The 27,091-nt window shown below is 50.8% G+C and overlaps 1 protein-coding gene across 4 annotated transcripts in view; it reads left to right on the top strand.

The window, feature by feature from the left end:
- The window catches only part of ADAMTS17 (ADAM metallopeptidase with thrombospondin type 1 motif 17), a 345,249-nt gene extending 324,666 nt beyond the window's left edge, over nt 1–20,583 (top strand). For all 4 annotated transcript variants that reach the window (XM_086711412.1, XM_086711414.1, XM_086711413.1 and 1 more), the window contains 3 exons: nt 3,030–3,182; nt 16,366–16,543; nt 17,672–20,583. In XM_086711412.1, coding sequence (XP_086567538.1) covers nt 3,030–3,182; nt 16,366–16,543; nt 17,672–17,841 — 501 coding nt within the window. In that variant the 3' untranslated portion in view covers nt 17,842–20,583. The remainder of the gene's footprint in view (nt 1–3,029; nt 3,183–16,365; nt 16,544–17,671) is intronic.
- Nucleotides 20,584–27,091: the final 6,508 nt, after the last annotated feature.

Raw genomic sequence — 27,091 nt, forward strand, 5'->3', positions numbered from 1 at the left:
CTGTCTCTCTCTGTCTCTCTCTCTCTCTCTGTCTCTCTCTCTCTCTGCCTCCCCATTTGTGCTCTGTGTCTCAAAGATAAATAAATGCAAAAAAAATTTTTTAAAAAGAAATATCTCTAATTTCACATCTGTATCTTTGCGCATATGTGATCCTAATGCTGAAATAGCATCTGTACCAGTCAGTCTAATTCTGGCTCAGCCCAGCCTTGAGCCAAATGCATCTTTCTGCACATTGAACTTGGAATCAAATCTCACCCCCATTCGTGAGATGCTCACCAAACTCATATTTCTACTACTTCACCACATGCTGAATCAACCCCTTTAATATTTCTTCTGGAAACAAATGGGTTTATGTTTCTGATGGCAGAGAAATGTATTTGATCAACAAGGTTGCCCTTATTCAGCCAGCAGTGTTGATCACCCTTACTGTCTATACCCCACCTTCTTCATAGCTTTGCTAGAATGAGGAGCAGAAACCAGGAAGGAGGCAAAAGATAGTGACTCTCTCCTGTCCTGGGCTTCTGGTCCCCATCCCTGGATCAGAAGCCAAGGGAGAAACTGAACATGGCCCTCCTAGGTCCCCCAGAGGAAACCCCACCTGCAATGCTGCCCCTTTCTCAAGGCTTAAGGCTTCCAGCCAATGCTGGTGGTCAGAAGGGCTGAGCTAGGGTTTGGTAAAGAAACAGACTGGACATTAGCATTTGAACTTCAAGGGAAAGGGATAGGGAACACAGAATAGAGTAAGACAATGCAGAAACTCAGGCATAAGTGGTAAGTAGGCTTGTAGTTGGAAAAAGAGCCAGTGGTGTGGGTGCCGGTGCCAGGGAGGAGCCCGCACATCAAATGGTGAGGGTGGGGCTGATGAAATGGTCATGGAGCATCACCGTACAGAGAAGCAGAAGTTGAAGGTCGACTCAGGAACCCAGGCTCCCTGCAGCAGCCCTCCTGGCCACAACCCAGCCTGCCCAGGAAGGTAACACCTGCCATAGACCGACTCCTTGTATCTGAGGTCCTGTTAAGCTGTCCCTCACCCATGCACAGGACCAAATACTCATGCTGTCCAGCTCCCCGCTAGGTGACCAGTTCTGAAGCCTGTGTATTTCATCTAAAGTTTCTTTATTTACCTTGAGAGAGAGAGAGAGAGAGAGAGTGGGGGAAGGACAGAGAGAGAGGGAGGGAGAGAGAATCCCAAGCAGGTTCCTCGCTGTCAGTGAAGAGCCCAACTTCAGACTCAAACTTATGAATTGTGGGATCATGACCCTGCCTATATATTTCTTCTAAAACAAGCCAATCTGAGTTTCAAAAAGAAAAGAGGGAAGAAAGGAGGGAAGGGGAGGGGAGGGGAAGGGAGGGGAGGGGGGAGGGGAGGGGGAGGGGAGGGGAGGGGAACGAAAGGGAAGGGAAGAACCCCAAGGGTCCCGTCAGAGAGCTAAATGGGACAGGGAATTCATTAAAAAAATAAATAAAGGGGCGCCTGGGTGGCGCAGTCGGTTAAGCGTCCGACTTCAGCCAGGTCACGATCTCGCGGTCTGTGAGTTCGAGCCCCGCGTCAGGCTCTGGGCTGATGGCCCAGAGCCTGGAGCCTGTTTCCGATTCTGTGTCTCCCTCTCTCTCTGCCCCTCCCCCGTTCATGCTCTGTCTCTCTCTGTCCCAAAAATAAATAAACGTTGAAAAAAAAAATTTATAAAAAAATAAAAATTAAAAAAAAATAAAAAATAAATAAATAAAGGTAAATAACATTTTGGGGTAAACATTAATAATGGAAATATAAAGAATAACATTTGATCTCTATGTGCATTTTTTCAGTAGAACTTTTTAAAAATCAAGTTTATTGTAGCTCAAGAATATCACTGCTGTATATTTCTGATAAATCAAGCAAGTATGAAAACAGGCATTCACATTGCTAGGGCTCCATGTTGGGGCTACTACACTCACGAGCTGTCCCCACCATAGCTCTGGGACCCAGCAGTTGGGAGGAACTTCCCAGGCAGCCTGGGTTTCCTTGTGTCTGTACATCTTGGCAGAACACCGCCTTCAGCCCCCTGTCGCCACGAGTTCCATGTTTGTTTGCGTGGTGGGGACAGGGCTTCCACACCCGGCAGATACGAGGGAGGGCTCCATGGGTCTATGGCCATGTCTCCTCTTGCTGGCCAGATCATGCACGCTGTCAGACCTGTCCTCCCAAGGTCACAAATCTGCTCTGCCTCGGCTTCCTTCTGCTTGGTGTGGAGGTGGGTAAGCCCTCTTTGAGCCCGGGCGAGGTCCCTCCCTGAGCTCACGGGGAGAAGGCTCCAGATACACCCCGCAGGACCGCACTATTTACATCTTGTCACTCCATCTCTCATCCCTAACTCAGTGTATCTTGCTGCCTGGGGGAATGGGAATCTTGACCTCTCTCAGGACTCACCCATGATTTGTCATTCCTCAGGACCTACTTGGGCCCCGTCCCCACACTGTCTCTTGAAGTGTCTCCCAAGAAGTAAAGTAAAATGCCACAGGGAACATGGCTCCATCACACTCTTGGCATCCATGCTTAAAACAGTCATCGTGGCTCTGTGCAAGAGCTTGCCACCTGCCTGACATGAAAGTCACCTGTGGCCTGGCTTTGCGTCTCCCCCCTTCTCCACCCTGGACCTGTGCCTTTGCCCCAGGCTGGTCCAGGCAGAGTGCATATAGCTGCAGGCCAGCCGGGAGGAGCCAGGGGCCTCACACATCTTTGCTTTGGTGTCTGTCCTCAGCAGCATTTGCCCCTTGAACTCACTCACTGCATTGGTCTTTGGGACCTGGCAGCAGGCCACCAAATTCTTAGTTTGGTCTTCTGGGTGCCCCTGAGCTCTCCCTACTCCCCCCATCACCAGCCACTTGGCTGGAGTCACATAAGGGACCAGGTGTATCAGACTCTGGAAGACCAGGATCCTCTTCACCCTTGCGTCCCCAGAACTGGGTCTGGCACATAGGAGCGACTTAACAAGCATTGATGAACTTGAGCTGAATCAGACCAGATTAAACATCCAACCGGTGTCTTGCAGTGCTCTGCCACCTGTGGTAAAGGGACCCAAAAGCGAACTGTGACGTGCACCAACTCGCAAGGAAAATGCGACGCGTCCATGAGGCCGAAAGCAGAGGAGGCGTGCGAGGACTACTCAGGCTGCTACGAGTGGAAAACCGGGGACTGGTCCAAGGTGAGTCCAGCGTGCCTGCGTTTCCACCCTGCAGGAAACTCTAGAAACAGGAGCTCAGATCTCACCACGCGCCTCGATTCAACGAGGCGGTCCCAGTCTACCCAGGCAAGTGCACTTTCTCTCCAAGCTGTGCACCTGCCGGTGACCCCAGGCTGCGTGCAGTCGGAAGGAAACCGAACGCCCCCCCGAAACATGAAGCAGGGTGCTCCGGGTGCCAGTTGGCTGTCCTGTGCTGCGTGCTGGCTGTGCCCCAGCATCCTGCGGGGGACTTGGCCGCCGGCCGTGGCAAAAGCCTTGTGAACACACAGGAGCCTTGGCTGAGGCAAATGTGGAGGGGGCTCATGTGCAAACAACACTTCCATTCACTTCAGGACCCTTGGGTGAGGGCCTGGATGATGCAGGGGCGGATAGGTATGAGCCTTAGGGGTGGCAGAAAGGAAGAGCCTTCTTCCAGAGCCTGGCCTGCACCCCTGGGGGACAGAGAGGCTTAAATAGCACAGGAATGTAAATCCGATATAAAAACTTCTTTCCTGCTTAGCCCTTCTTTTGCTCATTCACCTGGTATCTGTCAACCTGTTACCTCTAAAGCCTGTTTACCAGGGGCTGAGCTAAGTCATCACATGTGAGCCCCAGCCAGTACACCTTCTAGAGAACATTTTCCCAACACCTGTAGAATTTCTTTTTTTTTTTTAAGTTTGTTTATTTTGAGAGAGACAGCGGGAGTGGGGGAGGGGCGGAGAGAGAGGGAGAGAGAATCCCAAGCGGATTCTCACAAAGCTGGGATGGGATGCAGGGATCCATCTCACAAAGCTGCAAGGTGACCACCTGAGCTGAAACCAGAAGTCGGATGCTCAACCGACCGAGCCACCCAGGTGCCCCAACAGCTATAGAATTTCTAGTGACATTTGCTAATGTCGGATTTTCTAAGAAAATTTCTAATGACAGCCTAGAGTGTGTTTGTGTTTCTTTTTGGTCTTAGCAACTGAAAACTCCCTGTTTGTTTCTCTCGATGCCTCTTCACTCCTGGGTTGCACACTGATGGCCCAAGAGCCTCCGGTGTTTGCATGGCCTGCACAATGTCTTAAACATTTTAGAATTAGTTACTAACATTTAAAAACAGGACAATTCCACCTGAAAGTCTGGATATGGGCCCCTGTCTGGAAATCTGGCAACAGGGCAATGTGGCCTGCGTCCTCACGTGGCCACCACGAACTGGGGCCAAGCAGGCCTGGTACCTTCCCCCAGACCCTGGTCCTCCAGCCTCTCTCCAGGCTCCTCCAGCCACTATGCTTTTTGATTTACCTGCCTGGCCCAGGCAGTACCTTTCTTTGGTTTGTGCCTCTGCTTTATGGAAGGAGAGATGCTTTGGCCATTGGAAAGCAAAGCTTCCCCAAATCTGGTACCCAAATGGCCACCTTCCCACAAGTCTGAATACAAACTCCTGCAAATTATTGGAGTGCATAAAAGCCAAATTCCTCCGGTTCCAGTTTGCTGTCTGTGCTGAAATGCAGCATCTGGATAACTGCGAATTTGGGGATGACCAAAAACACCTCCTGTTTATTTACGCCCTGATCGGAAAATCTGACCAGAGCAATAGAACCGAGGCCAGTAGGTCCGGTTTCTCCATGAATGTAAAGCGCTTAGTATGGAGTTGCCAGGCTGAGTCTTATTGGAAGAAGTCTCACTTGAACTTCACTTGAAGGCTCTTGCAAAAAAAAAAAAAAGTGCCATTAGAACCTAGAATCCTGTGAGAAAGACGTCAAGGGGCTGAGTTACAGCTCTGACTCACCACTTAATGTGTCTTAATCTGTCTGGCTCTCAGTCTCTTTATCTCTGAAATGGAGAATCATTAACACTGGCCCTGGCCATTTCGCAGAGACGCTCCGGGCTTTCAAGGTGCTAGTATATGTGACTCGGCACTTGGACATCTCAGCCCGTTTTCCTGCCCCAAACCTATCACCCAGGGCTCACACCATTGTGAGGCACAGGCACCAGCACTAACCCGCTCTGATCTCACCTAACTTTGTCTTATCAGTAGGAGTACCCAGCCTTTTATACAACCATACCCAAAACCGTCTCGTAGCCAAGCATGTCAGACCCAGCTTGACGTAAACAGGCTATCAACAGCTTGGGTTCTAACCAATAAGAAAACATTTGTGGGTGTCCTATGTCAGAACTGTCAGAAGATGTGGAGGGACAACTACCCAACATAGTAAAATAACATCATCTGGACTCCAAAAGTCCAGGTGTGGATTGGAATAAAGCGGTCATTATACTCGGGGAATTGGAAGGGTCCTAGTGGTCACCACCCTAAGTGCATCCTGTGCTACTGATGTGTGGCTTCCATGGTCACAGATATCCCTGCGCAGGAAGCAGAGGGGAGGAGTGGTCAGTTAGGGCCTGGGCTGTGTGCACCCATCAGGGTCTCAGGGCACCTGGCATCGTTTCCCCTTTGAGGTTTACCTCTGTACCTGTGCCCTGCAGCCAGGGTCATTAGCCCTGGTTCACTGAAGAAGCAATAGATGCTCCAAGACTGAGTGGCGTGCCCACACCCCTCTGGCAGAGTCCAAGCTCCTGAACCCCAGTTCAGAGCTCAATCCAACCAGTGGACACAGAACGAGAAGGGCTGCGGAGTCCCCGTGACGGTGCCTTTGAGCCACAGCATGCCCTACACATGTTTGTTGGCTCTCCAGGGCTTAGCTTTCTCCAGCCGTTATAGCCATCTGGTTTTGAGAACCAGAGGGACACTTTTGTTTCCTGAAGTACCATGAGCTTCCTGGCGCTAGGAGCTGCAGAACACCAGAAAATGAATGTGACTAGTGCCTGAGAAGCTTAGCACGACACTGCCCCAGATCTGGTAGCTCAGGCTTTCCCTCCTCCGGTGTTCAGGGGCACTTCCTTGGCTGAGGACGCTGGTATGTGATCCAGCCAACTCCCACACACAGCCCACCAGGTAGAGCCTTTAGTTGGCCTGCTTCTCTAGTAGCCAGACCATGGCGAATAACACCTCCCAGCTTTCTGGAAAGGAAGGCATTAGAAGGCCACCGTGCCCACTTTTTACCACAGCCAGCTTGATCAGTTATCCCTGATCAAGGAAAGTAAAAACAAGAAAGAATAATGGAACGGAATGATCTCGGCTGCCATCCAGAAATCAAGAGTTGGACACTTAACTGACTGAGCCACCCAGTCGCCCCAAGGGTCAGTGCACTTTTAAACCCTCTCCGTTGTAACCAGCCTCCAAACCTCCCCACATTCCAGACTTTGAAGGCTTCACACAAGTTGCCCCAAAGGAAAGTCAATAGAATTTCAAGGGCCGTCAGGGCATCAGTGTGTCTGGAAGCTTTGACATTTTGCATCCAAGCAGTCTCCTGTTACTTGGCCCCACGGGTGCCGTTGAGAAAGATAAGCCGTCTCCAGGGAGGTGAGGGACTGGCCAGTCCACGGACATTCCACAGGTGCCATCCTGCACTCACTGAAATAAGAAGGACCAGTCACCCCCGAGAAGGGGCTGGCACCCATCCCTTCCTGTAGCTGGGTGAGGGTGCCTGAGAACAACACCCAGAACCTGAGGGAGGCAGGGCCTCTCCCCTTCCCCCAGCCTCAGCAAATGACTGAACCGTAACCGGGGTCCCATATGAGGGACAGGCTTCACATTCCCATCCCTGCTGAGGGCATTATTACTGCTCTGCCATGTTTGAAAAATGGCCTGCAGCTGGCTACCCTCCTGGGATATTAGCTATTTCCAGATCTGTGCAAATCATTGTTTTCACCCGCTAACTGCTGGGTATTCAACCCGGGGGGAGGGAGACGTCACTTAAAATGGGAGAGGAGGAAATCGCATTTCTTTCTAGAATAGCATGACTTTTGATCAAAAGTTGAGATGTTTCAGTTTCAAGACCAGAGGCATTAATCACCGCTGAAATGACGGGATGTTTCTAATTAGAAACAAATTATTCTGGAGGGATCATAATGGATGGTGTTTTTAAAGAAAACCGTTGGCTGTCTGTGTTAAGAGTATGGCTGTTCCCTTTCACTGAAGAGATCAAAGTGACCGTTGACTTCCTGGTGCCCTCGAAGGTCCCATGGAAGGGGGCTGGTCTAACTCCAAGGCCTCAGTCAGGCCCCAGGTGTGCCCCTCACACCCGAGCCCCAGACTGATGTGGAAATCACAGCACCTCCCAGGGGCCATAGGAGGTCAAAGGAAGAAATAAGCATGAAGAGGGTGTGAGCTGCAGACCCCCAGGAAGTCCGGGAGAGCCTCTCACTCAGTGGTGGAGGCCTTACTGTGCTTTAGGCAGGGAGATGGGGGTTTCAGCTCCACGGCCTTAGCAATGAACAGACCTTGCATCATGAGAGGGGCTTGTTACGGGAAGTTTTTCAGCCCACACCCCACTTCCAAAGCTTGCACCTGTTTTGGTAGGGTCTGACCCCACTCCCCGCTCTGCAAGGCTGGCCTGCCTGCCAAGCTGGGGGCCGGCAGCCAAGACTCTGGGATTCAGCCAGCATTTCCTGAGCTCCCGTTCTGTGCCAGAAAACCCGCTCTGGGCCCTGGGGGTATGAGAGTGGATAGTGACCCATCCAAAGTACAGACCGACAGGAAGCCAACTGCAGAAGGCCACCCTGAGTCCCACTGGGCCAGTATGAGCACAGTGCTATGGGACCCAGGCAGCCTCTTCCTGGGAAAACTGTGGATGGGGATGCTGGCAGGGGGTGACACTGCTCCTGTTGGGACCAGTGACAGTGGCCCCGACATACACCAGTGCTTTAAAATTTACAAAGCACATTCACTCATATTATCTCATTTGACCCCGTCCTCATTTTACAGATGAGAAAACTGACTCAGAGTGGTGATGTGGCTTTTTTCCCCAAAGTCACACAGCTAGAAAATAGCAGGGCTAAGAGTCTGGTCCCTGCCTTCTGGCTCTTAATTCACCTTTCTTCCAGGTGCATAATAACCTCAGAGGCTTAGATTCCTAACCTGAAACGGGTAGGAGATGACCTATGCCTGCAGCTCTAATCATCATAGGCATATGCTTGGTATAAAGTCAAGTGTCTACCTGCCCTTGTTTTGTTTTGTTTTGTTTTTAATATTTATTTTTGAGAGAGTGCAAGCAGGGGAGGGCCAGAGAGAGGGGGACAGAGGATCTGAAGCGGGCTCTGCACTGACAGCACAGAGTCCGATGCAGGGCTCAAACTCATGAACCGCGAGATCATGACCTGAGCTGAAGTCGGACACTCAACCGACTGATCCACCCCCCTCCCAAAAAGACAAGTCAAGTATCTCCCTGCTCTCTCTCCACACCACCCCCCATCTAAACCTGCTCTCCAAGGGCTTTGTATCAGTCATTGACATAATGTCAATCCCTTGCCTCTATCTGCGGTCCTACATGTTGTCTACCCTTATTTGTGAAATAAAAAGTTGAGTCCTTATTAAAAGAAACTTGCACATCAAAGAGGAAGTATGTGAGACATTGGGGATATCGGGGCCCTTCTCTGGGGCAGCCAGCGGGCAGCCAGCACTGTGGGCGAAGAGAGAGATAAGCCAATTCTCTCTCTATTTGACATTACTCTGAGGAGCATAAGCAGCCAATGAAAGGAAGGTCATCAGATCTCAACGCGTTTCAGGCAGGGGCAGAAGGGAGAGAGGGCAGAATACCCCCTCGGTGTGGAGCACTTTGCGTGGGTGAACAGAGCCTGCCACTGGGTCGTGGACTTGCAGAGAAAAGTCCAGGACCCATACCTGCTCATGTGAGAGAAATGGGCTTCCCTAGAGCAGCAGAGTCACCGGAAATTGCCAGGAGAGGTGCCCGCATGAAGTGAGCTGAATAATAGCTGATGCCTCTGACCCCTCCATTCACCTAGTGGTGTCCTTTGTCAAACCAGCTGCCTTGGTGTGGAACAGGGGATCCGAGAGAGGGGGTGGCTCCCCCTGCATTGCAGCCTGGGTTTTAACCTGGACCTAGTCATTGAATCAGAGGAGCTGCTGCCCCTAAGGAACACTTTTGTTTCGACACATGCTACGTCAGTGACCCTAAAGCAGGGCAGACGGACAGGATGACACAGGTCCACACCCCCCTCTGGGCTGTGGCCTCCTCTAAACTTGAGCCAGCATCACCCTCTGTCAGCTGGGTCTAGGGGTACCCCCCTATAGGGCATCTGTAAAAGCACTTAGCCCAAGGCCTGGCACAGGGAGATCACCCGGGAGGTGCTTGTTTCTATCATCATCATCATCATCTCATTATTTTTGCCATTGTCTTCTGCTGCAGCCACAGATCTCTGGTGGAATCCCATTTCTTCCATGGACCTATCAAATATGTGTTATCTTAAAGCAGCTCTTTGAATGTGGTTCAGGTCCCATAAAACAGTGTGTGCCCTGACCCGGTGTATGCGCATGGCAACAGCGTGGCTAGGAGGCAGGAGAGGGGTTGCTGTGGCATTTGCTGGGCTCCTGGGCCATCCTCCTCCAGCAGGGTGGAGCGTCTTGTGCACAGTCACTGACGGGCTGGGAGAGGTAAGCTACCGGAGTGACAACAGCCTCTGCCCAAGGACACACAGAGTGGCCAGGCAGAGTCCCCTGTGCTCCGGGCTCACAGAGCACAGTCCAGAGCTCTTGCAGATCCTTGGGAGTCAACTTGGCCTTCTGGCTCCCGGGCTGGCGTGGCCCAGCCAGAATCTGTAGGTCGCCAGGTTGCAAATTCAGAGGCTTGGGGGAAACCCAAAGCTAAGGCTGAGGCTAGAAGGGAAAAACAGTTTGCGAGGGAGTATGAGTTGAAGGGTGTGTGTGTGTGTGTGTGTGTGTGTGTGTGTGTGTCTAAGAAAGCATTTCCAGTTTCAAGGCTGGAGCAAAGACAGTGGGGATTTTCATTACTGTTTAAAACCTGCTATTTCAGGTTTCAACAGCTTCCGATGTTTGCATTGCTCAATGCCAAGTCGGGGGAAAATCTGTCAAAAATGCTTTTGAAGAGCTTTTGACATTTCACCAGCCAAGTGCCTCTCAGACACAAAATGGAGTTTTACCTGGAGGGTATTCTCTTCCCCCACCCCCTGCCTCATTCTCTGCCATCCACACCCGCCCTGGGGGCAGGCTGGCCCCTCAGAGACCAAGCTCCGGGAGAACGGGAGAACGTGGGGGCGGTTACACCGCGCGGTGAGGGCTCCCCCTTGCCAGACCTCCTGCTCACCCCAGACCCCCGGGGAGGAAGCCAGCCCACCCGCCCCCCGACTCTGTCGGAACCCCGGGCTCATGCAAGCACCAAACATTCCTGCAGCGTTTTCCCCTTCCTGAGGTTTTTACAACCTCCTTTAGCTAATTCTCAAAACACCCCTTTGGGATTCCGTGTTATTTATAGTGGTGATTTTATAGCTGCGAGAAGTGAAGAGAAGGAAGTCCTCGCCAAAGTGGAGCATGTCATCAGGGTCGGGCCTCTGTGGGGTGACAGAGACCTGGATCCTCCCCTCTGGGGAGCAGTGTGGCCCTGGAGGAGGCCGGGTGGGGGGCCTGGAGCTGTCACTGGGGAACAGTCACATGGACGCCCTAAGCCTCACATTCGGCCTTTCTGAAAGGCAGTCCTGTGCCCCTTGTGGTGCCGTTCACGCATTTGGTGTGTGTTTATTGTGCGCCTACTATGTTCTGAGCACTGCCCTGGCCACAGCCGCTGGTAGTAGAATGATTAACAAGGACTAACGAGAATGACGTTAAGTCCAGGGCCCAGCCCTCAGTGGGCATGCAGAAGGTGGACCTGGCTGCTATTACTGCTATTGTCACCATCATTGTCATCAAGGAAGCAGAGGCGGGAAGCCTTCCACCATGTCCTTGGGTCTGAGGGACCACAAGCCTTCCCACTCTTAGGGAATCCTCTTTTTCATAGCCGCACCAGAACTAACACCACAAGCCCATGAGTAAATTCAAGTCGAAGATTTCTCTTTGTTGCCATGAACCTTTTGCTCTCTGTGCACCAGAACTTTTGATTTTGTTATTGCATTTCCAGTGAAACTCCCGCTGCAAGTGTCTTTGACTCCCCATCCTAGCCAGGGGAGGGCCCTGAGATCGGTGGCGGGTCACCAAGCCTAGTCTCTGACGTGCGGCTGCGGCCACTTGCTGGGGAGGGGGCTGCCGCTGCTTCAGGTCGTCTGGCAGGGAGCTTTTCTGCTGGATTCATCCCTGCTCCATTTCTATCTTTGTTTCCCGAGTCTCAGGGAGCCACGTTAAATGTTAACGTAATGAGCGACCTGAAAAAAAAAATACCCAACAGTGAAAGAGTGCTTCTAACAAGACCAGATCTGTTTTTTTACAGATCTGTTTGCTTGGATTTTAAGAGCCTGAAAATGGCTTCACAGCAATGCTTGGGGCTAATCCAGTGCAATCTGGAGACACTGTGGTCTCCTCACTGTTTAATTAAAACTGAGACCGAGGGGAGGCAGACAGAGATGGAGTCCATTGTCTGCGCCTGTGTTATCCTGAATGCAGCAAGCTCAATTACATACAAGGGGATGCTGTTCAAAGCAACCCTTCAGACCTGTCTGCAATCACGTTTGTCTTCAGGGTCAAATCAGCTTCTAATTGTGCTCTCAGAGGTCATCTGGCTGAGCTGCCAGATCAGGGCCAGGAGCCGGGCAAGGGTGGCCCCACAACACCTGTCTGTGGCGGCCTGGTGCCAGGCAGGGCATGGCCGCCCCATGGAGAGCTAAGCAAGTTGGCCAAGTGACTCAGTGTGTTTTCCTGGGCTTGAGGGACTCCCTGGTCGGCTCTCTCTGTTCTTGTCCAAGCGCTAACTGTTAATAATAATAGCAGCACTTGTTGAGGGCTCGCTCTCTCCCAGACTCCCTGCTGGTCACCTGTCCAAGTGATTCTAATCACTGAAATCATTCTGCAAGGAGAGTTTTATTATCCTCAAGCCACAAATGAAGAAACTGGGGCTCAGATAGGTTAAGTAACTTGCCTGAGGTCACACAGCGAGTAAGCAGGGATGGAGTGTGCTGACAGGCCTGTGCTGCCCCTATGGCTCTGTCCCCAGTAAAACCCCAGTCGGGGAGAGTGTGGTTACCCATGGGTGTTCGGCAGGGGTGGGTAGGCTTAGCACCACCTGGACTGAAATGGAAGTTTCTTTACCTGCCACTTGGTTACATGCTTGTCTTCTCACCTGAGGCATTGAAGCAGCCTCTGTGGGGCTGGCTCACACACAATTCAGGTGGATAAGCAAATGCTCTAAGGTTCTCAAAAGTTCTTTTTAATGAGTACAGGACTTTCACAGCCCACCGCTGTGGGAACAGCAGAGTTCCTAGGACTCCAGCTAAAATTTAGCCAAGCCTAATCTGAGAGGCAAATCCCTATGAGGGGCAGGGCCTGCAGGGTCCCTACATGCCCCCACAGCAGCGGAGGGTCGGCCCCCAGCCTGTCACCTGGCCCTGCCCAGCTTCACAGAGGTGCTGGAGAGCCATGAGAACAGACACTTGAGTCTCTATGCGGGATCTTTGGAGAGAATTCCATGATCTCATGGAACAGTTCTTTTCTCCAGACTGGGAAATTAAAGGCCAGTGACCCATACTAGGAAAGATAATGAATAAGAGGTGGACCTGGGCAGTGACCTAGCTTTTCATTTCCTGACTCCCAGAGAGGCTCCCACCAGTGCAAGCTGTAATTCGTACAGGAAGATGGAATTTGGTCCATGGAATGGGGCAGCTGGGGTCCTGTCCCTCCTCTGCCACTCACTCACTGTGTGACCTTGGACCAGACACCCCCACTGAGCTCAGTGACCAGCAGCCTCTAGATTGTTGTGGAATGTTCCACCTTATTATGGAACCTTACAAGCGAACCCACAGGATAAGCAAACACACCATCTGCATATGCAGGGGGACATCATGAATGCTCTCCCTGCCCCCACCCAACCTCCTGGCCCCAGAGCATGTGAAACATGACTCAGAACTTTCAGAGGAGGAAATCATCCATCAAGGTCACCCTGAATACCTGAGTTTTACAATGGTCATTGATCATTTTCAGGCAGAGACCTTTGTCAGTTTTGCGCTTGGTGTGAATAGACCCACAGGATTGAGTTCTTGCCCTGATTTTTACGTACATAATAATGACACCTGCAAAAGACATCGAAACACTTCCTGAGTTTCCTGGCCAGGAAGTAACTCACCCCTGGCCGACCGCCTAGCCAGTAGGGCTTTGGGTACCTCGCGGTCAGGGGGTGCCATAGGAGCAAGATAGGCATAGCTTTAGGCACCTTCTGCATTAGGCTGTGCTGTTTCCTGGGGCCCCAACCACCACCAGTCCCACCCTGGGTGGTCCCCCTCTCCAAGGAATATTAAGACACCTAATTCCTAATTCTTCCTTCCAGGTGTGTCTCCTATAGCAGGTGGCTCCAGGGCCCATGGTGCAGGTCAAGATCCGATGAGAAAAAGGATGTTGATGTCACTTGTAGATCAGCCTGCAGATACCTCTTTTCTCACAAAGGCAGTTGATTCCAAATAGTCACAGGAATCTGGTCCCAAGTACATGGTAATCCCATTTTCCCAGGAAGTAGATTTTATTTTATTTTTTTGACTTTACAACCACCTTACATATAAAAAATCTTTACTGGTATAGGTGGGCTAGTCAAATGTCTCCATAAACTATATAATTTATTCAGGTAGTTACACATTCATATTTAAAGGTATATAATAGGGGCGCCTGGGTGGCTCAGTCAGTTGAGTGTCCGTCTGACTTCGGCTCAGGTCATGATCTCGTGGTTCGTGAGTTCCAGCCCCACGTCAGGCTCTGTGCTGACAGCTCAGAGCCTGGAGCCTGCTTCGGATTCTGTGTCTCCCTCTCTGTCTGCCCCTCCGCTGCTCACACCCTGTCTTTCTCTGTCTCAAAAATAAATAAACATTAAAAAAATTTTTTTAACTTATTAGAAATGTTTGCTCATCTTGCAGAGCACTAGAAGAACAAGTTACAATCTAAGGTTTTACGGTATTTGTATATGAATATTCAACTACTTCAGTGTAAGAAGAGAGAGCTCATTCCACTACACAGGCCACTGGGCAGAAGTTCAGGATAAATCAGAGGTTCTCAGCTCTGGGTGCCCCTTCTACCTATATTGATTGATTGTCCTGGGACACCGAGGTTTTTAGAAGCTCACCAGGTAATCCCACGAACAGATCCCAACCTGCTGTCAGCTCCCCGCCCCCCCCCCCCAAGAGGCCCCCCAGGTATAAGTCCTGTTGCTATGGCAGCCGTCCTAAGTTCAAGGTCTCCTGTTGGTGGGACCTCCTCATATGACCTTGTTCCTCCACCTCAGCAGCCCTCAAACTTCCCTTGTGCTCCAGTGCCAACCCCCAAGGTCTAGGGTGGGGCCCAGAAGTCTGCATCCATTAATGCACAGTGAATTCTCAAGCCCACAAGCAGCCCATGCCTAGTGTATCCAGAAGATAGGATGTGAAGCAAGACACAAAGCGGGGGTCCTGGGGCCCGCCTTGCCTGTTGGGGAGCGTGCCTGTTCTGGTTTGAACATGCCAGAGCCCACAGGGGGTGTCACTTGTGGTTTTCCCACCTTCTTTGTGATTTGCAAAGACCCCTTCAGAGCACCATTCCCTCTGAGCCTCTTTATCCTTCTAAAGTGAAAACGAAAACAAAAACCCCACATGATTCTGCAGAGGAATTCACCTGGCACACAAAAGCTCTTTGCGGAGCAGACAGTGCCCACGTGGTCACAAGTGGTACCAGCAGTCTCCCATCAAGCCTGTGCCTGGTGACTCCTCGCAGACCCCTGGAGGGAAGGTCCTCCCTCCAGCACAGGCCAAGGTCCAGCCCAAAGGGGAGGAGACAGAGAGGCACACTCTCCGGATGGCACCTGGCGTCGTCACCGCATGTGGCATTCAGAGGGCAGGCCCTGCTCTCCTTTCTCCACCCCGAGGTGCCGGTATTAACTCCAGCTGGGCTATTGCACCTGAGGCCTTTGCTTTATTAAAGTTTTGCAGAGTGCTCTCAGAACCCCATAAATCACGGGTTGCGTGGGCGCTAGGGGACACCAGATGGGGAGAAAGTGCATAGGAACCTGGCTCTCTGGCTGGAAGCGACCAGCTTATTGGAGAGACAGTTCCAAGGGCTCCTGGGAGAGCGTGCAAGTGCCCAGGAATTCGGACAGCAGGATCAGGGTGGCGAAGCTGAGTCGCTGACAGTCTCCCTGTGGAGCACTTTAAAGGGATGCAAAGAGAGACAGGACTTGGGAAAGTCCTACTGAGTCCGCTCACTGGGAACCTGGGATGTCTGCTGAGCTATGCCAGGTAGGTTTTAGCAAACCCAGGTCTACCAGCAGCCCGGGATTTGGTGTCTGAGTTAAAGCTGTCAGCCACAAACAGTATGAGATTCCATGACTCTGTGATGCAAAAAAAAAGGTTGCACTTCATTTTCTCCACCTTGATTCTGAGCCCCGACCCTCCAGGCTTGCGGGAAATTTGACCCTGCTCATGCCTGAGCTCCCCTCCACAACCAAGACCAGGCAAAGACCCCAGAGCCTCCCACAGCACAAAGCACTGGGGAAGACCCACTTGGTCATCAGGCCCAGTGCCTCCTGGGTGCCATCAGGCCACCCTGTCCACTGTCTCAAGGATTTCAAAAGCCCAGCTCTCTGCTGGGAATGGGGGTAGAGAGGGTGGGAAGTGAAATGCAGGCCTCATACATTAATGTTTTAGCAACTGTCTCCCATCTTAGCTCGGGCTGCTGGGGTGAAACTCCATAGACTAGGGGTCTTAAACCACAGACATTTAGTTCTTATGATTCTGGAGGCTGAGAAGTCTAAGGTCAAGGTGCTAGCAGATTTGTTTCTTGGTGAGGGCCCGTGTCCTGGCCGTGTCCTCACATGGTGGAAAGACTCTGGTCTCTCTTCCTCTTTATAAAGACACAGTTCTCATCGTGGAGGCTCTGCCCTCATACCCTCATCTAAACCTAACTACCTCCCAAAAGCCCCACCTTCAAATACGATCCCATTGGGAGTTAGGGATTTGGGGAGACAAAAGACATTCAGTCCGTAACATCTTGAAGCAGGTTTCTGTCAGACACCTGGGATGCAGTGAAGCCCCTTGTCCCGCATTATTTCAAGCCCCTGGGAATGACACCGAGGGGCATGCATTGCAAAGCCATTGTCAAGGACTCCTGGGTGTAGGTTAGGCCCCCAGCTCAGGCTGTCCCTGTGTCTGGCAGTGCTCCTCAACCTGTGGGAAGGGCCTCCAGTCCCGCGTAGTACAGTGCATGCACAAGGTCACCGGCCGCCATGGCAACGAGTGCCCCGCCCTCTCGAAGCCAGCAGCCTACAGACAGTGCCACCAGGAGGTCTGCAATGACAAGATCAACGTGAACACCATCACCTCCCCTCGCCTCGGTGAGTGGCCCCTGGTTTCTGGGGTGGGGAGGTGGGAGTTCTGTAAGCCAGAAAGCCCCCTTTGGGCCCTAGCTGAGCCCTGAAGAGGTCTTTTGTCAGCTCTGTAGAAGGTTAGAGGTTTCAGAGGTGGAATTTCGTTCCTTGTCATGAAAAAGACGTCTGCTAGCGGCAACCTCAAACACAACAACGGCTCAAGCGTCCCGCTTAGTCCCTCTGCCAACAATGAGGAACACGGGAGGGTGGTCTTCAGTTAATGTTTTTGGGCTCCTGTGCACGAGGAGGGCAAAGGGAGGTGCATTCTTCCAGAAGTGAAGGAGCTGGGCGACATTCATGAAGCCTCGGTGACATTCGCATGGGATGCTCCCCAAGCTAATGCTTGAGAAGAAAACAGAGGTGTTGATAGGGTGGAGTATTTAATTCAGTGGCACAGGAGGGAGAAGAGGAGCATTTAACACTAATCTGGTGATTCCTTTTGACGGTGTCCGCTTTTCCAAATAGAAATCCCTGAGGAATATTTTCCTACCCAGAGCCCCTTTCCCTAACGCTGGAACACAGCCAGAACGAAGAGGGTTTCTAAGTTGCTTCACTGGAGGGTCTTTGAACTTGCAGAGGGGCACCCCGGGCTTTTGCATGCACACACCCCCTTGGTATGCTCCAGAGACCTCCCTCAGGCAGGACATTCTCTCTGCAGGATGACCCTGAAGGAGATTTGGGCCACTTGCTTAGGCTATGAGCTTATGCTTTGGTGGCCCTTTGATGTCCACCGCCCCGTGCCGTTCTGTTTTATGAATGCCAGCAACGATGGTGTCCTTCTCCAAAAAAATAACAGCAAGTGCCACTTAGGTGAGAAGCAGGGTGCACAGTGCCCTGGCCCTGAGGAAGCCGCAGGCAGACCCATGCTCTGCCAAGGGGTCGGGTTAGACACAGGAGCGTGTCCCCTGTCGAAAACAGCGGCGTCCCGTGGCCCCGGCAGGGGGTGTATTCCCTCCGTTCGTGCAAGGCTCCAGTGTGCTTGTCGGTGAGGGCAGCTCCGGAGTGTGTCAGACCACAGGCCACCCCTGTGCAGGCATCCTGATGTCCCTGGGCCATCCGTAACCCCTGGGCTTTCTGTTTCCACCGTCCCTGTAGCCGCTCTGACCTACAAATGTACGCGGGACCAGTGGACAGTGTACTGCCGGGTCATCCGAGAAAAGAACCTCTGTCAGGACATGCGGTGGTACCAGCGCTGCTGCCAGACGTGCAGGGACTTCTATGCGAACAAGATGCGCCAGCCGCTGCCACCGCCACCAAGCTCATGACACGTGGCCCAAGGGTCCCTCGACGCGCCAGCGCGAGGCCTGAATCCTGATGACATGGCTAGTTGAAAGCCTCCCCACCCAAGAGCGCACCAGTCCTGCGGCCAGGACCCCCCCTCCCCCAGAGCACAGCGCCGCTCCCCCACCAGGCTGTCCCGAGAATCCAATCGCATAGAACTTGAGCGTGGACTTGACGTTTGCTGTTAGTGCTTTTGTACTTAATATATTGTTAATGGCCACTGGATGGCTTTCTCCGGTAAGGAAAAAAATAGGCATGAGTCACAAAATTATTGTAATTTTTAAGGTTCTGTGTACCTCAAAGGGAACACCTCTGACAGACAATTGTCAAAAGAAAGAGACGTCACTGAGCGCTTCTGTCCAGCTTTCTTTTGACGTTTGAATTCCCGGTGCTTGATGTGCCGGGGGCAGGGGGACTATCCCCCCAGTGAGACATTCCACGTTCAAACAGGCTTTATTCTGAAAGCCTGCGACACCCCGGAAGGAAGGACAGATGTCAGTGAGCCTCTGCCAATGGCTCCCCCCGAGAGGGCCAGGGTCAGCACTTAGCCTCTCAGCTCATCTCTGAAAATGTGTTCTCTATCCTAGGCCTTCTCTTGGAAGTCTTGTCCCTGACAGTCTGAATCTGTATCAGCCAAAGACACCAGGGCCGCATAGTTTTGCGTAAAAACCTGTGTTGGGGAGAATATTCTGGAAGTGTTTGGGTTTGGGCAGGCATCTAATTTGTATACTCTACTGTCTACCACATAGGGAAACAGAAAAGTCTTTCTTCGAGGTGCTATGAAATGGGACATCTGTTCGTTTGGGTGATGGGACTGTTCCCTGGCATAAAGGTGAGCTCAGGACAGCTTTGTCAGGGGTGTGTGGCCCCTCCACATTCTGGGGGCCTCCACTCTTGTCAGTACTTCATAAAGCTTTGCACCTTAGACGTGGCTTCCCATTGACCTTGGCCATCTATCTGAAGTTGATTCTTTTTAGAAGCTCTGCCTCCTTCGCCCTGGCATGGGACTGGTTTCCTCCAGAAGCCCCTCGGCCTGGGGGGCCCGGATCACTGCACAAGCACCGAGCCTTCCCACAGCCCAGACCTTGGGGGACCCATTATTGTCATGCTGTCGGTATTGACTCATCCTCTTAGTAAGATAAGGATGACCCTCAGAAAAGCACGAAGAAGGTCTTTCCCTCCCGCAACCTATCAAAACAGAGCTGTGCCCTGTCTAGAAGTCTGAGGAAATGACAAGAACACAGAAGATGGTAGGACCCTGCCCGCTTTGGGAGCTGGGAGAGAAAGACCCTAGATGCCAGGAGACCTGTTTTGCTCACCAGCTTGGTGGGTGTTTGATGGGTGCTTATGTTCAAGGACCTTACCATGACAAACCCACCTTCTCCCTTATTGCAGATGGGGGAATCTCACTTATGCCAATGTCCCAGGGATCATCTCCAAGTTCTTCCTGATTTATTGGTGCTGTGTTTATGTATCTGCTTTGGTTTTTGATGATGTCACAACTTTAGGGTCCATTAGCTTAAATCAGAAAGAAAACAAAAAGAAAATCTCCTGCCTTCTCAACCCCGTCTTACAGGCTGTTTCAATTTATGATTTCTAATATTCCAGAGATAGAGACGTGGTAGGGATGACAAGAGATTTGTGCGGTTCCTCTTGAATCAACGAGAAGTATTTGAGAAGCTTGCGTGGGTGCTCTGATTGAGAGAGTCCCAGGATAGCGTGATCCACCCTGCAGTGTAAACCCCGTCAGTGTTGCAGCACAGCCTATGCAAAACGCTGTCCTCCCCAGCTCAGGCTTGGCCACTGACAGACTCCCCCAAACCCCATTTCTGCAAAACTCTCAAATTCTTGGGGAGCTAGGGTTCCAAAATGGGCTGTGCTTCACCATGTAGTGTCAGAAAGATAGCAGCCTCGGGGGCTGAGGAGCTGAGCCAGGGCGGCCAGCTAAGGAACCCACGGGGCCCGCCCAAGCTGGGCATGTACGTGCCCCTAGGCTAGCACTTTCTCCGATGCCTCTGAATATTCCCCCCTACTGGCTACCTTGACTATATCAACTGGATGCATCTGGCAAGCGCCCCACCCTCTCAAAATGCAAATAATTGATTTGGTTATTATGGAACACCCACTGGTTCCCCCAGAGTCCATGTCTCTCTGACCTCCTTTAGCTCATGCTGGCACTTGTTGCTCTGAAATTCACCAGCCCGCCTTCTGTTCATGGCACAAGCAATGATTGATCTCGGCGAAGCCATGATGGCACTCTTGTTCCACTTTGTACAGAAGACATTGAAACCCTGTGATCACAACAGTGACGTTTCTTTATTTACAATACCCTGTACTGTCACTCAAGTACTGTACCTTTTTGATTGCACAAACGCGTTACTAACGACAGAGTCTTACGACCTTATGGTGCTACTTTTGTGGGTGCAAATGAAGCCCTCTCACTTGACCATGGCTTGACATTATCAGAACACAGGGAAAGATCCTCAGCAGCAATAATCTCATTGCTTTGTTCTCTTTTCTCCATTTCAGAGTCAAATGTATATATTTTCCATTAGTTAACTTACATTACGTACTGTACCCATGGTATTTTTGTTTTACTTTTTGGTGCTGGTTTTGAAAGAAAAAAAAAGAACAGAAGACAAACATTGGACACCACTGTAAATGAAAAATTAATCATTTCATTGGAAGTGAGTTGAACATGTTAATAAAATGTTTTTCCATAACAATTTTAAGCTGTCTGTGGAGTACGAGACAAAAACCAGTCCTCCGGGGCTGACAGAGGGAGGCCTGTCCTTCTGCGAGTGGTCACATAGCTTGCCTGGAACAGCGTCCCGACCACAGCTGTGGACAGGGTCAGAGGTCTCTGGTAAATGCAGTTCTGGCGGGTGGCTGTGTCTCCCTGCGTGAGCACTAACAAATCATTCTGTCCCAGGCCTCACCCCTGTGTGGTTGCAAAACCGCGGGTGGGGACATGAGGGTCTGGCAGCTGTGCTGTCAGTCTGTGTCTGATGCAGAACAGCAGCCACCTCGCTCACGGAGACGCCCGTGCACCATGGGGGTGCAGTGACCCCTGCTGCAGGGGACCCCTCAGAGCTCCAGCCCTGGTCGTGTCAGAATAGGCACCTGCTCCCTGCAACCCTGCTTGTCTGTCTTTAGCACCCCCGTCCCCAACCCTGCTGATGGTCCATACAGCTCCCCTCTTCGTGCAGGTGTGAGCAAGGGTTCTGGCCCCACCATCGTCCCAGACTGAGGACACAGCAAGGGTACTACACCACCATAACTGAGATTGCTGCAGTTATTGGGACCCTGTCTTGGCCTGACCGGGAGCAGGGATGTCACCTCTCCTTCTCATGGGAGTAGTTACATGACCTCATGTAACTACTCAAAATTTACACAGGGTCTCATCTCCTCCTGGCATCAAGGAGAAAGAGCTCCCCAGCCAAGAACTTGGAACTCCATTCGACAGACAGCACTCCCTTTTAACATTGGAGCAGCCCCCAGAAATCTCGTGAAATAAAGACTGTTTGTTTAACAGATGACAAACTGTCCACAGCCCCCCAGTTGCCAGAAAAGCTGTTGCTTGTCTTAATTCTCATTAATGATCAGCCATCTGCCTCAGGCACCTGTTAGTATCTTCTCCTCCTTTCTCTGAGTTCTGATCTCTCTAGAACTTCTAACAGCCCTGATGGTTTGTGATTTCTCCATAAGCCGCTTAGACTCTGGGGTGGTCCTCAGCCATTTCAATTTCTTGGGTGAAATTGACAAGCGCTCAATCAGCAAGTGTTGAGTGGGTTTCTAGTAGGAACCAAGCACTCCCTGGAACTGATGAGAACACAAAAGAACAAAAGACCAGCTCAGAAGCCCACAGCCCCATTGAGCCGACAAGCCTGGAGTTCAGAACAACAGAGAATGAGCTAGAGCTGCAGGAACTCCAAGGAGGGAAAGGTCAGGACCTCCTTTGTGGGTTCGTTGATTGACCTCTGGACACGGGCTAGAAGGGTTAGGGTTGGAATTTCCATGAACTCTCCAGACCACTGGCACTGCCCCCTGTGCTGCATTAACACTATTCTCAGGTCACCTGACCTTCAGGTATCCCACTGCACAGACGTTTTCACACCTGTCCTCAGCAGCCCTCTCCTTTGGGTCATCCTCTTCTCCCTGTCTATGGACCCACTGTGTCCTGACTTTTCTCCTCCTCCAACTCCTTCCTAGATCTCCTTTCCTGCCAACTCTATGTGATGGAATGCCCCAGGGCTCAGCCCTAACCCCCATCTCTCTATATACTTTATCCCTAGGCTATGTCACCCAGACCTGAGACTTTGACAACCATGCACATTCTGGTATCTCCCAAATGAACATCTTTGGCCCTGACCTCTCCCTTGACCTCCATATATATACATGACCTCTCCATGTGCACAGGCAAGCCCACAGGAAGCTCTGATACTGGGATGGCCTTTCAGAGGTGTGCCAAATCTGAGACTTGGTGGGGATAGCTTACCTCTGGCTCCCTCCATGTGGCTTTAGCTGGGGTGGTTCAAAGGAGGAGAGGCTGGGGTTATCAGAAGGCTCCCATGCTTGCATATCTGACAACCAATGCTGGCTCTAAGAACCTCAGCCAGGACTGTTAGCCAGAACACCTACAAGTGACCTCTCCAAGGGGCTGCTTGGCAGCCCTGAGGCACAATGGCAGGGTTTCAGTGGCAAACACTCCGAGAGAGACCATGACTCTCCTGACCTCATGTAACTACTCAAAATTTAACAGCATCACGTCCACCATCCTCTAATAGTTGAGGAAGTCACAAAGGCTCACCTAAGTTCAAAGATTCTATGTCTTGCTGGGGGCAACGGCAAGACTCTGGAAGAGCAACTGAGATGAGAATTTGTGCAGCCATTTGGGGGAAGAGCCATATACTCCCACATGCAGAATATGCTCACCTTCCCCCCAGTGTTCCATCCCATTTCAACGTCATGTTCAGGCTCAAGGCCCTGGATTTCACCATCTAAGTCAGGTGCAGGTACAGGTAGGCAGCTTCTTGAGCACTATTTCTCTCAATGTAAAGACCATGAAACTCAGAAGGGACATTATCTCCTCCCAACCTCCAACACCCAAGAGAAAAGAGTGGGATGGGCACAGGAGAGCCGATGTAGATACGCTCTGTTTAAAAAGGAGGGGAAGGGGAGGCCCATAGAAACTACTGTCCGTAGCAGTTCTTAAGTCCAGCATGGCACAAGTGGCCTGTTCCATTAGACCCAGCCCTACTGCCTGGGAGTGATTCTCCCAGAATTGCCTCCAGAAGCCAAAGATGCTTGCCATTTGCTGCGATTCATTCCTGATGGTAGGGGAAGCAAATGCAGTCAAGGGCCCTTCCCTCTGCTGAGGACATGCTAACATGCTCCAGACCTCTGGACTCCTAAAAACTTCACTGATCCGGTGTGTCCTTGAATATTCACAGTGCTAATCTCCCACCTGCTACAGCACAAGTGTCTTTATGAAGGCCTCCAATTTACATGTCTCTGCTCTGATTAACGTGACATCGTGGATACAGTGGATCACTGTGGATTCTGTGAAGGGCCTGTATAGTCCAGGCCCTCCGGGGCTATGTTATAACAGAGTGTTAAGGTAGCCCTGGAGAAGACAGTACATGATGGCTACTGTTGTCTGTCACACACGAACATGACCTACTCTGGCCTTCCTTTCTGATAGAACTGGAAAAGGATGCATTTCCTAGCTTAAAAGTTGTATACCTTGTATCTTGAAGCTTGTTAATCTGCTCTGGAAAGGATACCACATCTGGCACAGCATACTCATTGGTGACTAATTCTTGGTTAAGACTGTCATGTGACAGGACCAAATCTAAATTTCGCAGGTGCCAGACTGATGACTTTTATGGGGACATGGTGGAATAACCTCCCCCTGCATTCTTTCGGTCTTTAAGCATGATGCTGAAATACACCATTGCAATATTGCTATTTTGCAATATTGCTATTGACTCACTTTCTTGCCTGGAGAGAGGGAGGCAGGATCACAGGCTTCCACGTGGCCTTCCCCGCTATAATGGTGCCTTATTCCACAGGACGAGGACTAAGTTCATCTACCCCAAGTGCCCATTCAGGGACAGGGGAAATGATCACTGGGTGGTCTTAAGGATCCACTGGGCCCACTATGAATCAAACCTGGACCAGGACTCCATTCATTATCTGAACCTCATCCCCCTTCACTCTAGAATGGGACCATGATAACACTCTGGGTCCCCAGCAGCATTGTCAACTTGGATCCCGTGTGCAGCATGTAATTGACTAAGGATTAAATTAATCATCCTCAGCACTCTTACTGCTTTTTGCCAATGCATCAGGGACACTCAGCAATAGCCATTCAATTTCTTCACTTTATCATTTCTGTTTCCCTGTGTCTTTCAAATGACTGAGACATTTTGCCACTCGTACTGATGTCAGGGGCATGAGGTCCCTTGATCTAGCTGGCAGGAGATGCAACTCCAAAATCCTATTTTAGGGCCTGCTTCCTTAGGATCGCTCCTGGCACCAACTGCCTTAGTTTGCATGTTTGGGAACCAGTCTCTGTGGTGGAGATCTGTGGAGGGAGGTTCACGGGGAGGTGCCCTCGGGAACACAACAAAGTGCGAGTGCATCAAGGTTGGTTGGGCACAGAGAGATAGGGAACCCTGACAGTCACAACAGGAGCTCAGCTGATGCCATAGGGAGTTTTGAAGCTGGAATGGCCCTTCAAAGTTGTCCCACACTAATGCAAGGGGGTGGGCCTGTGTATTTCGCTGCCAGCTGCCCTGGGGAAGGTGTAGTCTTAAGAGTTAGCTCCCTTCTGGGATGCCTGCATTGCTCAATCGGTTAAGCATCTGACTCTTGATTTCGGCTCAAGTCATGATCTCAGGATCCTGAGATTGAGCCCCGCATCAGGCTTCATGCTGAGTGTGGACCCTGCTTAAGATCCTCTCTCTCTCTCTCTCTCTCTCTCTCTCTCTCTCTCTGCCCCTCTTGTGCTCTATCTCTCTAAAAAGTAAATTTAAAAAAACATAAAGAGTTATCTCCCTTCTGCCAAGGGCAAGGCCTGGGGACGTACTCTGCTGTGAGTCAGCCAAGACTGAGGGAGCTGGGAGAATGAGGGCCTCGATTCTGGAAGGAGATTTGTGTAGCACAGCACAACTCCCACTGCATGCCTCAAGCTTAGATCTTACAAAATTAAATTCTCAATTTCCTCCCTCTTATAAACTCCTTCCAGAGGTTTCTTCGTCTCAATGGCACCACTATCCACTAATGAGGTGGTTGGGGGGTGGGCTAAATGGGCAGTGAACATTAGGAGGGCACTTGTTGGGATGAGCACTGGGTGTTATATGTAAGTGATGAATCACTAAATTCTACTCCTAAAACCCAGACTACACTGTATGTTAAGTAACTCATATTTAGATAGATGGATGAGTAGATACATACATACATACATACATAGATGATAGATGATAGATTGATAGGTAGATGGTAGATAGATGATAGATAAGAAAAAGAAAAGGCAAAAAAGAAAAAAAAAACTTCAAAGTCATCCTTGTTTCCTCAGTTTCCCTTTTTATCCTCAGTCCAGTGCAGCCATAAATACCATTGGTTCTGACTCCAAATTATGTCTCTAATCTGTCTGCCTTTCCCTCTGACTCTGCCACCACTGTGCACCACGTCACAGACCCCCACCAGGACCCTGCCTCCTGACCATCCCCCTCCCTCCTTTCGGCTCCTTCCAATATGTTCTCCACACCCCAGTCAGAGCAATATCTCCCAAACATAAACCCTGGCATCCTCCCCACTTAAAACCCTTCAATAGCTTCTCACCTCTGGAGTTTTCGCATCTCACAGCCCTGTGTGATCCTGCCCCTGCTGTCCTCCCTCCCACGTGGTCATTCTCTCATATACATCAGCCACACAGCCTCCTTTCTGTCTTATCATCCCCCACCCTCTTCCCTGCTTTGGGCCTCTGCAGGTCCTATTGCTTGTGTTGCCTCAACCAGCCCAGACCTTCCCGTGGCTGATTATCTACATCCTTCATGCCTCTGCTGAAATGTTATTTATTCCTCAGACTTTCCTTGAACGCCATCTGAAGTGACTTCCCAGTCACGGCAGCCATCTTTATTTCCTTATCATATTCCTCATCATATTTCCTCATTCCTTGCCATAACCTATCATGACTCCCTTGACCTGTTGCACTACCATATAGTCTGTCTTCCCACCTAGAAAGTAAGTGCCACGAGGGCAAAACACCCATGCCCCTCATGTTTCATCAGATCCCTAATGCCCAACACATGCAGACACTAAGCGAACATGTTTCCCCTTTGCTAGTCACAATGTATATTGTTTAGATTATTTTCAGAAAAGTTCAGATTGTACCACAAGGTGTTTGTACTGGACAATAGAAGTGCACTCTGAATTCAATGACTTTTTTTTTTCTTGCATATACCTCAAATGATACAAATATTTGGACAACTAGCTGTAAGTCAATGAAAACAAGATGTTTGCAGTTTTTCAAATTCTCCCCCTTGTCAGCCACCCTTTGCCAACAGAGACAGGTGTTTCCAGATGGTTGCCGTGGTGATCTCGAAGCTGTTTCCTCTCCTTTTCATTTTATCTTTGGAACAGGAGAGTGACAGATTCAGGAGGCAGAGAGTCTGAGGTTTGGTGAGGATCTTTGTAAAGCTTGACGTGGCGCCATCATCTGGTGTTTCTGGAATAAAAGTTTAACCATCAGGCTCATAGAGTTGTCAGGACAGGTCCCCATGCCTGGCAGGATCCAGTGCAACATGGGTGCTCACTGTGGGGTTTCCTTGACCAGGGACACTTGTTACTCCCCCATGCACTATGACATTGTCATCCCCTTGGTTTTAAAGCCCTTCTCAGAAAAACAACCCCTTTTTGAACCCGAGCAGCCTCAGCATTCCAGGGGATAACTCTCAAAAATGACCAAGAAATTAGGTTTTCCTCCTGGAATTTCTTTTTCTTTTTAATGTTTATTTATTTTTGAGAGAGAGAGAGAACACGAGCAGGGGAGGAGCAGAGAAAGAGGGACAGGGGATCCAAAGCAGGCTCCATGCTGACAGCACAGAGCCCAATGCAGGGCTCGAACCCACGAACTGTGAGATCATGACCTGAGCCAAAGTCTGACACGTAACCGACTGAACCACCCAGGTGGCCCTCCTCCTGGAATTTCTTAGGAGAATGCTAGGG

Source organism: Puma concolor, chromosome B3 (assembly GCF_028749965.1).
Source record: "Puma concolor isolate L17-30 chromosome B3, mPumCon1.1.hap2, whole genome shotgun sequence".
NCBI classification, from domain to species: domain Eukaryota; kingdom Metazoa; phylum Chordata; class Mammalia; order Carnivora; family Felidae; genus Puma; species Puma concolor.